Consider the following 10882-nt stretch of genomic DNA (forward strand, 5'->3'; position numbering starts at 1 on the left):
CGGAGCAGAAAAGAAAAACAAAACGCTAGTGAATCAGCACAGGAATATCTGCTTGGACCCTTGCAGGCTGCTACTTCATGTGTCTGCACCCCAGCCTCTCTACCACGATTTCCCCTCGAAAAGCCCTGACCGCTCGCGTGTCAGGAGGACGGTGGTTCTCTAAGGCAGGAGCCTGCCACTCCCTCATTTACTAGCAAGTCAACAAACTATTCTTTCCTTTCCTCAAAAGCTTGTCACTGTGTTTTGTGATTTGACCTCAGGGACGAGGACCGGGTCTTGGTATCAGGAGCAGCACCCCCTCACCCCGACCAAGTGCCCGCAGTGCCGCTCCCTCAGTGTCAGAGGCCACAGGACCGAGCTGTCAGGGACGCAGAGCTCCCGGCTTCCTCCTTGCTAGCCACAGGGGACTGTGCCGGCCAGGAGTGCCTGCTGTGTGGCGGGTCAAGCACAAGCCTCTAGAACTCCCTCCAAAGTACATGTTGAAAGTAGTACTGCCTTCCAGGAGAGCTTACAGACTGGAGTGACCACCAAGGACTTGGAAGATGTCGGGGTGGTGATTTCCACAGACCCTTATTGAAGTCACCCACGTGGCCTACTCAGAAAACGGACAATTCTTGGAGATGACAGTGCATGATGGTCACCGTGATCGGAGTGTCTCAGATTGCAGTTATTGCTGCACATGGGGCTTCATCACTTGGTCCCCAAGCACCCAGTGTGTAAGTATTGGTCACGAAAATGCTCTTTGTTCTCTTCCTGTGAGTAAAGACCAGCAGGGCAGTCAGCTTTCAGCCGGCAAGGAGACAAAACTATCTCAGAGGCATATCAGACCTCCTGACTTAGGCTGTCACTTAGTCAGAAGGAACCTTCATCTCCTTTTCCTTCCAGAAGCCGTCACACTGGCCCATCCCATTGATGGCACTACGCCGATTGGACACAGTGATCAGGAAGTACAACCTGTCTAAGCACATTGATAGAGCAGTCACGGGTCAGAAGGTGGGAAATAAATCCAACAAAAATTCAGGGGCCTTTCGTCTTTGAGAAGATTCGAGAATTCTATCGTGTGGGCATGCCAAGCTCTCCTAAGGTGATGAACGAGGTGCTGTACCTGGACCCTCCTCCACCCCCCACACACAAAGGGCACAGCAGCCTGGTAGACCACCTCGCATTTCAGAGCATAGACCTCATGTCCAGTGTGCTACTCTGACCCATTTACTGATTGGTCTGAAAAGCACCTAGTTTGAGAGCAGCCTGGACCTTTGGAAGGTGGATGCCAGTAGATGACAACACCTGGATCCCCTCTCCTTGCTGCCCCTTCCAGGTGCACACCTGAACATGGCCTAGCGGGGGACTGGCCTGCCAAGATCACAAGGCCCAGTCCCCAGCCTGACTTGCGTGCTGTTCCACGCTCCGTGCCAAGCCTGGTCGGCATTCCTCCATCTCTGAGTCTGTTCGTCGCACACACGTGACACCAGCCCCCAGAAGCTGGAGGGGTCATTCATGTATCCCTGGGGATGTCCCTAGGGAGGAATGTCTGGCATGACCCTCCCTGTGCAGGCTGGGACATTGGGCAGCTCCGGGGAGGTGCTATGGCTTCAGCAGGACAGGGAACTGGTGACAAAAAGTGGCCTGAGCTCAGCTCTTGTCTCCTCGGAGCTGGGACCCTAGTGTCATTGCCAAAGAGCGAGGGGAGGGATCTGGTGGAGATCTGTGTACTCATGCATGGCAAGGGCCAGGAGGGTGGGCAGTCAGGAGCCCAGACGGGCATGTGGGCGTATCTGAGTTCACAGAGCGGCCCAGGAAATGGACCCTTGAAGAAGTGATGTCACTGAAGACACGCCCAGTAGAACCTGAATTGTGACCCGGACGGAACCCAGCTCCTGGTCGCAGACCCCAGTCCTGCTCACTTGACCCGAGGCGCTCGACAGAGCAACATGCGGTCTTGTTGTGCGGAGCCTTCTGAAGGCGTGGGAGTCAGGGAAGCCGAGACGGAGAGTCTTCCTGCTCGCTGTGGGCGTTGGCTGAGAGAACACTTCCAACGCCTCTGTCCGTGTCTCCCGAGGAGCCCCGAGGTAACACAGGGCAGCCCAGAGCGGGCCCCTCCAGGACCAGGCCACTGTGTGACCCATCCCGGGCTGACCTTTCCCCCGGCTCCTTGTGTGTGTGCAGTGGGCGTGGGGCATGCGGGGACTGAAGGCTGGGGAGCAGGGGGGCAGTCAGTGTCACAGCTCTGGTCTCATCACTCAGTAGTGGAGGTGAGTGTTGGGACCAGGTACTTCCACCCACATGTTAATCCTGAGCCCGGGGGGTGTCCTCTCCTTCCCCCAGGACTGGATATCTAGGCAGATGGCCCTGTGTGCCTGATCTCGGGGACAGGGGTTGGGTTCCACATTACCCCCTGCGGGGAGGTCCACGCAGCCCCGGGTGCCTCCTCACCTGCTACCAGGCTCTGGCTTTGCAGAGCTCCACTCTGGGGAGCATGGAGGAGCTGATGGGTGGATTTACCTACTCCATCTCCCTGGACCTGGGGCAGGCTGCCTACACCCCAGGACCCCATTCCAAGCCTGGTAACCTGCCAGGGCCCTCCCAGGGTTGCCCCACAAGATTGGTCAACAGACCCACTCCAGAGGGCCTGGAACCTCGCTCCCGGGGGCACCCCGTGCCGCTCCTTGCTTGCATCCCAGAGGGCTGGGGGCTCTCGGGTGAGCTGCAAACCTCCCTTGTCCTGGTGGTTCCTGGGTTTCCCACTGACTATCTCTCTGCTGCCCCCCTCAGCGTGAACCTGAGCCATCTGTCCATGGGACTGAGGTCCCCAGGCGCAGGGCTCCCTGGACAGGCGTGAGGAGGAAGGGGAGAAAGCGCACGGAACGAGTGGAACCAGCTCCGAACACCAGCCGGAGCAATCCCGAGGCCAAACTCCCTCCCCAGGACGCTGACCAGCCCACACGTGTGAAAGAGAAGCAGGGACTGTTCACGGCAAGGTCATCTTCAGGGGCAACCCTCAGCCGGAATGTTTCTTGGCCCCTACTCTCTGCAAAGGATGCTGACCAGCCAGCCACGGGCCAGCGGCTCCCCCGGTGAGCATCCAGCCCCTCCTCGGCCCAGACGGGCCTCTGCCCACAGCCCGTGGTGTATCCTGAGTGTCCCCACATGTGTCTGAGCCTCAGTGTGCTCCTCTGACAGGCAGGGTGACTGGCGATCAGCCTGTTAGAGTGCCCATGGGAAACACGGAAGAGGCCTTAGAGGGGCTCCCCTGGCGCCCGGCAGTGGAGAAAGGACTGCCAGCCAATGGGCCACTTTGGGGCTCACTTCTCTGTACCCGATGAAAAGCCTTTGGCCTCACCTGTCAGTGGCCTGGAGCCTGGTTCATTTGGAAAAGCACATGGGAAGCAGCCTTTGGAACGGAGGCTCGCAATTCCCTGTGGCTGTGCCGGGACCTTGTCCCCACCGTGGCCACATGGGGGGACCTCTGGGGACAGCAGAGGAGCGGTACCTGGGAAGGTTCGGGTAGGACTTCCTTCAGCCACAATAGGTATGCAGCACCCACTTTGTGCAGACCCTTTGGGGAAACTTAGCGTAACAGTGAAGGAAGCGGACACACTACTGGGACCCTGGCCCGTGTGGAGTCGGGCAGTCACTTCAGGCGTCATCCGCAGGTCACAGCCGGGAAGCGTCACGGGCGATACCCTCACCGCCTCCTCATGTAATGGGGGGCATGAAGAGGGGCCAGAGGAGAATCTGAGAAAGTGAGCGTTCACTGGGCCAGGAGGGGGCACTGCCTGTGTGCACAAAGTGGGTGGAGGAGGCGTGTAGGCCTTGGGGCAGGGGGCGCACAGCAGAGCCCAGCAGGTCACTCATCTTCGGGATCCCACGGGCGGGCTGACGAATGGGGACTTCCTATTCGGGAGGATGGGAGAGGATGGGGTCCCAGGAGAGAGACGCAGGGTCAGGAAGGGGGAGGGGCAGGTGCCTGGACAGGCAGGGGAGTGCACAGCGGACAGGCCCACACAAGGGTGGGCCGCGAGGGCAGTGTGGCGGGTAAGACCAGGCTTCTCACTCTGCCACCCTCTGGCCTTCCCCCAGTCCCAGAATTGGATGGGCTAGGCGCCTTGCCTGGGAGCCCGAGCATGTACCCAGCATCATCAACGCGAGCCAGCTTTCACCCACCGTGGTGGGCCAAGAACTCCACCACTTGGTCCAGGAGGAACAACGGGGGCCCACGGTGGCAGAGCTGGAAGGTGAGGGGCTGCAGCCAGGGAACCAAGTAGGGTGGGCTTCCCGGACTGGGGTTCCCTTCAAGGCAGTGAGGGCTTTTCTGTGATTGTAAGGCGCGGGGAATCAGGCCCAGGGTGACCCTTTCTCTGTGTCCTGCTCCAGACCCACGGCAGATGCAGCTGGCTCCAGGGACACGCGGAGCGCCACCTTCGTGCCTAGAGCCCGTCCAGGAGCTCCCTGAGAACCCTGTGCTGGAGCTACGGCCGGTGTCACCTGCTTCAGCCGCTGCAGAGCTGAAAGATGTCCCAGCAGTGGCCTCAGCCCAGGGGCCAGGCCCTGAGCTGGAGCCCCATGAGCCTTCGGGCCTGGGGCCCAGGGCACTTGCTGGAATGGCACCAGGCGTGGCAGAGCCAGGTCCAGGTCCAGAGCCCACAAACCCCTGTGCTGCGAGCCCCTGGGACATCCCAGGACTGGTATCAGGCCCCGAGCTGGAGCCCCATGAGTCCTCGGGTGCGGGGCCCGTGGCACCTGCAGGAATGGCACAGGGCCTGGAAGAGCCAGAGGTGGCCCTGGAGCCCACCACCCCCTGTTCCATGAGCACCCGGGATTTGCCGAGGGAGGAGGAGCAGACCATCCTGGCGTTTCTTCCCCGCCTGGTGGCCAAGCAGCTGACCCTGATGTGTGCGGTGAGCGGAGCGGGCTCTCGGGGTCGGGGGTGGGCCTTCCCTGTGTCACGGGCTACCCCACACCTGCCCTCCCCTGACGTGGACTCCTGTGATGTGGGCCCACATCCCAGCTTCCCCACGGACTCACCATGTGCCCTGAGAGAATCTCCTCACCCCCAAGCCCTCAATGTCCACATGGGGACAGTAGGGCCGGCCCTTAGGGATCCTTGCAGACCAATGAGGAGGATGGAGCACAGGGAAGGTGGGCAGGGCCTGGCCGGGCTGGGAAGGGCAGGGCAGGGGAGGGGTGCTCAGGGAGGTGCTGCCAGGGCCTTAGGTCCTCGGGCCATTGGCCTGGCAGGCTCCTATGGCCTCCGCACTTCAGAGGCCCCTGCCATAGATCTGACTGCGTGGGAGACATAGACACCATCAAAGGTCCTGGTGGAGTTGTTTAAGGGGAAACTGCACCTGAGTGGGGAGCGGGATCCACGGGGTGGCAGCATGGGAGGCAGATGCCCCAGACTGGGCCGGCGAGAGCTGCCTAGTGCCTCAGGGAGGACGTGAGTGAGGGGGCCTGTGAGCAAAGCCCCTCTGTGCCCCATTACTGTGGGGTCCTGTGCATGCGGTCCTGGGCGCCTCAGTGGACGGGGTCTGAAGTCCAGACGGCCACAAGGCTCACAGCACGTCCCCAGCTGCCTGGGACCCAGCTCTGATCAGTGACCCTGCCTGGGAACAGGGGCACCAGGGGCACAGCTGGATGACACCTCTTGTCATCCCCAGGAGCTGTACAGTAGGGTTGAACATGGAGAATGCAAGGCCTACGTAGAGAGACACCCACTGATGGAAGACATTGTGCTCCTGGCCCCCAACATCCTTAACGTCCTCAAGCAGTGTGCTGCCACGTTTTATTTGGTCATCTCCTCCTGCCTCGGGGGTCCGAGCACGACGGCCCAGGACAGGGCCCGAGTGGTGGAGTTCTGGATACACGTGGCCAAGGTGTGTCATGGGACGGTCCCCAGGGTCCCCTCCTTCGCCAGCTCTCAGGATGGGTGCCTGCGGTCTGCCCTGCATGGTCCCTGGGCCCTCCTGCCAGGGGCGTGTGGATCTGGACTCGCAGGCCCCGGGTGGGGGGGGGGGAACAGCCATCCTGGGCCCCTTCCTTGGGTTGAGCCATAGTCCTCCACCCAGGAGGGCCGCTCAGCAGGTACCAGGTGTGCTAGGCTCCCTGGGTGTCTGTCTCCTTAAGGACAGGAGTTCATGGGGGAATAGAGCAGAGAAGCAGGCCACGCTCTCAGCTCTGTCTTCCCTCCCAGGAGTGTCTGGCTCTCAGAAATTTCGAGTCCTTCCGTACCATTATGTACGCCCTGGAGTTCCCTGGTCTACGTCGTCTGGAGAGAACCTGGGGACAAGTTTCCTGGTGGGTAGTCCTGTCTCCGGGACCAGGCCACCTGAGTGGACAGGGACACCCTACGTCTGGCAGTGTCCCTCAGTGGGCTGGGACTTCCTGGGAGGCGGCAGAGTCTAGGGGCAGGGATGGCGGGCTCTTGGGGGCCCCCTGTGGGTTAGGCCACGGGTACCCCTGCAGGAATCAGTTCCCTGCAATGTCAGGTGTGGGGTGAAGCCCATTGGAGATCTGGAGCTTGTGCTCTGCAGCAGGAGGTCTCTGCCCCAAGGACAGCGACCTGGCCCAAAGCAGATTCGCGCCCGGGAGAGCAGGGAATGGAGGCCCCAGGTGGAAACACGCAGCCCCTCCCCAGGCCACGGATTCCCAGGGCTCAGGGCCGTGGTGGGAAGACTCCTGCGGGCTAGTGGGCCTTCTAGGATCCCCGGGAAAAGGGGTCGGCCCCGAGACTCTCCGCCTGCTGGCCTCATGTGTCCCTCCTCCTCTCCCCTCCCCATAGGAAGAGCTCCTGGATCTACAGAAAACTTAAAAAGAGGGACAAGGGGCTTAAAAGGAAGCAGCTCCTCGAGGTAAATGGGGGCTGGAGGTCAGGAAGGGAGGGGTCCTTGGGGCAAGTCCTCTGCCGTGCTGTGGCACAGATTTGGGGAAGACTCGAGGAGTGCGGGGTGAGCCGGGCAAGCTGATGGGGAAAGTAGGGTCCCCCAGGCCCATGAGGGCCTCGTCTGTCTCCCTCCCTGGCTCCACTTGACTGGGGGCCTGGCATCCACTGAGGACGCAGGGGACAGACCCCCAGTCAGGGGCTGGGGATGGCATGGGGTTGCAGCAGGGTTGGGGCCTGTGGCTGAGCAAGGTCGGCTTCTCCCCTGGGTCCCCTGAGCCTGTCACAGTCCCTCTGTGGAGGTGGGGACAGCGTAGGTGCCAGGGGGCTCGGGCAAGGCATCCATCCACCACGGTCTGGCTGTGGGAGGCACGTGGGAGGGGAGCATGAGCACCTGAGTGTCGTGCACCTTGCAGGAGGCGAGGGCCATGGTGAGGAAATGGCCACAGTCCCCCAGGGCATCCCAGGGTATGAAGAAGCAGGTGAGAGTGGCGCGGCCAGGGTCAGGGCGGTGGGGGTGACCCTGCACCTGCTCCTGGTCCCACGAGCTCTGAACTGCCAGCTCCGGTGTGACCAGAAGGAGGGCGAGAGCAGCTGGGTACAGGGGGAAGTAGGAGGACAGGTGCAGGGCCCACAGGTCCTGGGAATGGCCGAAAGCCAGCCCTGGGAGGGACCAGGAGGGGAGAGCAGGGCGAAGGGAAGGGGGTGAGGCCGCACAGGGTGGTCCAAGGGAGCTGGGGGCTGCGGGTGTGGGGTTCAGGGGAGGCTCTGTGGGCACCCCTGAGGCAGGTGGGGACTCATCACCTCCCCACCCCGGTGGCACAGGGCATGGTCCCCATTCCTTGGACTGATTCTGTACGACGCCTTAGAGAAACACCAGGAACATCATGAGGACGTGAGTGACCCAGCAGGGCTCAGGGGGGCTGGATGGTGAGCTTTAGGGAGGGGGAGATCCCACAGTGAGCCCGGACCTCTCAGCACCGGGCCACCCCCATTCCTGAGCGTCTCCCCTCCACCCCAGGACCTGGGCTTCTTGGAGAGGACTGCCAGAAGGGCCCACCTAAAGCCCGATCCTGGCCCCAGGGCAGGCGGGGCTGAGGGCTCCAGGGGGCAGCATTCTGGGCAGGACTGGTCTCCCCGTCAGGCCCTGCCCTAGTGGGAGGGATGCTGCTCCTTCAGGGGTGCAGTGAAAGCACATGAGGGGGGGGGGGGCGGGCTGGCAGTGCCTTCCCACCTGAGGCCTCAGTTCCCCAGTGCAGTCCCTGCTTCTCGGTAGCCCCGAGCCCGGGACAGGGCCGGGTGCTGTTTTGTGGGCAGGCCTGCCCCTTGGAGGGCACTAGCGGTCCTGCACCTTGAGAAAGGGTGGGAACGTTCTGGCCTCGTTCTGGGCTTAAGGGGCTGTTTCCGATGTAGTTTGGCCGCCTTGCTGCCTTCCAGGGTGATGGTATAAAACAGAGAGAGTTGATTGCCCAGCCATGAAAGGTGAGGGATGTAGTCAAGACCCCCTGGGCAGGACCTTGTCCTGGCCATCCCCTGGGTCTAACGTGTGTTGAGAGTTAAGACACACAGAGCTCAGGACACTAAAGGCTTTGTAAGGTGGGGGATGAGGTGGCATCAAGGTCACCTTCCTGGAGGAGGAGCTGGAGACCCAACAGTGGGAACAGGCTGGGCTAGATGGCATTGGAAGGAAGGAGGGTTTCCGTGAGCAGAGATCCGGGATCATCCCAGTGCCCCACTCCTCACCCCCTCCTTGTCTGCATCCTGTCCTTCCTCTGCCCCAGGCCACTGACTTCATAGTGGAGCTCCTCACATACAAGTTCCTGGCCAGGCAGTATGACCTGGAGCCCAAGGAGCACTTTTTGTCCTTTTTCCGGAGAGTGAAGATCCTGCGAGAGGACCAGTGGTGAGGCTGCCAGGAGTGGAGTGTGGGCTGTAGCTGCCGGCAGGCTCTGGGAGAAGGGTCCCCTGCCATGTGGCTCCAGGGGCTCACAGGTGTCCCTCTGTCCTGCAGCTACGGCCTGTCCTACCATCTGGAGCCCCAAGGTCAGAGGGCAGGCAGAAAAGGACTGTTAAAGTTCTTCAGGTCCCGCAAGATTTAAACTTACTGGCCAGGGCCAGGTGAGTTTCTGGGCTGGGGTGTTCAGCAGGGGGTGGGCTGTTACCCAGTGTCAAGGAAACTTTGCGCCATGCAGGGTGTGGGGGCGTCCTAAAAACCGGTGCGGCTGCAATCCCGCTCCACTGCCGATCGGTTGTCCCAGACTGAAGGGTGGTTCCCCGCCCCCTGTGGGACCCAGTTTCCTCCTCTGTGAGTAGGTGACGCTCAGAAGCCTTTCTGTGACAGGGACTCCCAGGTGCTGGTGATTGACAGGACCCTCCGCACAGGGCCCGGAGCCCCGAGGGCAGTGGGGACGGGGTGGAAGCAGGATAATGGGGGGAGCCCGGGATAACCAGTCTCTTCTGCTCACCCGCGTGGCCCTGTAGCTGCTGTCATCGGGCCCTCGGCCCTGCTGGTGTCCTGGCTGCATGTGGAGGAGACCTTCTTCCCCTTCGGGCAGGCGGCACCCGGCGCCCCAGGGCCCCAGTCTGCCTGCTGCTCCTCCTCCTCCCGCTGCTCATCCGGAGCCTCTGCCGGGGCAGCTGCTCTGGCACCTCCTCCTTCGGCCGACTCGGGCAGCTCCCCAGGCTGCCACTGTATCCTCAAGGACCCGTATGTAGCTGCGGTGCACCTGGCCACCTTCGTGCTGTGTCGTCCCCTCTGCTTGTGGCCCGTTGGACAGAGGCGAGCCGCCCCACCGTGTGGAGGATGTTCCCCTTCGGCAGGTGGCCTCCAACCGTGACACCAACTCCTGCCTGGGCGCCGTCAGCCACCGAGTCGTAGCCACAGGGTTCCAGGAATAGGTGGGGGCTGTCCTCACCAGGCCCGGCCTTTCCCGGGATGGACATAGACACGGCGCAGTGCTGCGAGGGACCACAGCCTCCTGGTACCCAGCGGAGGCATCGGAGGATGCAGGGGTGGCCGACTGTCACAGGGTACCGGGACTTGCTTACAGGGGAGCCCCCTGTACAACTTCCTCCCCTCATCCCTGAGAAATAGCCCCCCCAGGCGCAGTGTGCTCTGGGTGTTGTCTCTGAGGTTTATAGTTCCTGGGGGTTGGGGTCATCCCTGTGCAGAATGTAATAAATGCTGAACGGATTGCCACCACACTGCTCTTTCTTCTCAAAGCTCTGCCCCTCCTGCGGACATCGTGTGCCCCAGCCCACCCCACCCCAGCCTCAAACTCTCTGATGCAGGGGGGCCCTGACCTCTGCCAGGTTGTCCTCCATCCTCTGTCCTCCCCCCGTAAGGTGCTGAGGAGGAGCATGGTGCTCCAAGCCCCAGGGTGGCACACCTCGGCAACACTGGGGAGGGCTGCTCAAACAGAAACTGAACCTTACTTCCTGTCACCTATAGATTATGATCAGACACGGAAACTTGTGTACTCGAGTAGATCCCAGGGCTGCAGGGTGCCAGTCTAGCACTGTCCCACTTAATGAGACAGAGCTGCTCCACACATTCCAGAAAATACCTTTGCGAAAAACTTCTTGGTCTCTCAAAGCACCTCCAAGAGGTGCACGCCTTCCACTGGGGGGCTTTGTCTGAGCCCACTTTCTCCACGCTTCACACCTCGGAGCACCCCCCAAAGCTCCCGGGTTCCCAGTCCTCCCCCATGGTGCCCCTCAGCCGCCCATCCCCAGGCCAGGCTGGTGTGAGTCCCCTGGTGTCCCACTCCTGGGTCCTGGCTGAGCGGCCTGATGTCTGCGACAAAAGGCTGGGGAGGCTGAGCGGAGGCACTTGGCTCTGATTCTCCCCACACGCTCTCCCAGGACTCTCAGGATGTGTTCACCCTCCCAGGAGGGGAGGCCTGGCCTGGAGGGGAGCTCCAGGATCAGCACAAACACCCCCTTCGGGGGTTCCAGGATGGAGAGAGTCTCCAGGCCTTATGCTGCAGGTGGAGCCCCAGATTG

The 10882-nt window shown here is 61.7% G+C and overlaps 1 protein-coding gene across 2 annotated transcripts; it reads left to right on the forward strand.

Annotated features, from left to right (window-relative positions):
* The first annotated feature begins 2769 nt into the window (after nucleotides 1-2769).
* LOC140845885 (uncharacterized) lies at nucleotides 2770-7546 on the forward strand. Of its 2 annotated transcripts, XM_073221045.1 has the most exons (7): nucleotides 2771-3743; nucleotides 4081-4235; nucleotides 4375-4898; nucleotides 5658-5873; nucleotides 6191-6294; nucleotides 6779-6848; nucleotides 7294-7546. In XM_073221045.1, exons 1-7 carry the CDS (start codon nucleotides 3286-3288, stop codon nucleotides 7396-7398), a joined length of 1632 nt encoding a protein of 543 aa, XP_073077146.1. In that variant the 5' UTR covers nucleotides 2771-3285; the 3' UTR covers nucleotides 7399-7546. The 2 variants fall into 2 exon arrangements, with proteins under 2 accessions (XP_073077145.1, XP_073077146.1); XM_073221044.1 differs by lacking the exon at nucleotides 7294-7546 and having other exon boundaries at nucleotides 2770-3743; nucleotides 6779-7049.
* The last annotated feature ends 3336 nt before the right edge of the window (nucleotides 7547-10882 follow it).

This window comes from Manis javanica, chromosome 13, assembly GCF_040802235.1.
Source record: "Manis javanica isolate MJ-LG chromosome 13, MJ_LKY, whole genome shotgun sequence".
Classification (NCBI taxonomy): domain Eukaryota; kingdom Metazoa; phylum Chordata; class Mammalia; order Pholidota; family Manidae; genus Manis; species Manis javanica.

Excerpts from the sequence above, each read along its gene's own strand:
- LOC140845885 (XM_073221044.1), top strand. The coding sequence starts at position 3,286 with ATGGGCCACTTTGGGGCTCACTTCTCTGTACCCGATGAAAAGCCTTTG. Across the intron at positions 3,744-4,080 it reads CCAGAGGAGAATCTGAGAAA|TCCCAGAATTGGATGGGCTA; the intron begins GTGAGCGTTCAC and ends GCCTTCCCCCAG. Across the intron at positions 4,899-5,657 it reads AGCTGACCCTGATGTGTGCG|GAGCTGTACAGTAGGGTTGA; the intron begins GTGAGCGGAGCG and ends TGTCATCCCCAG.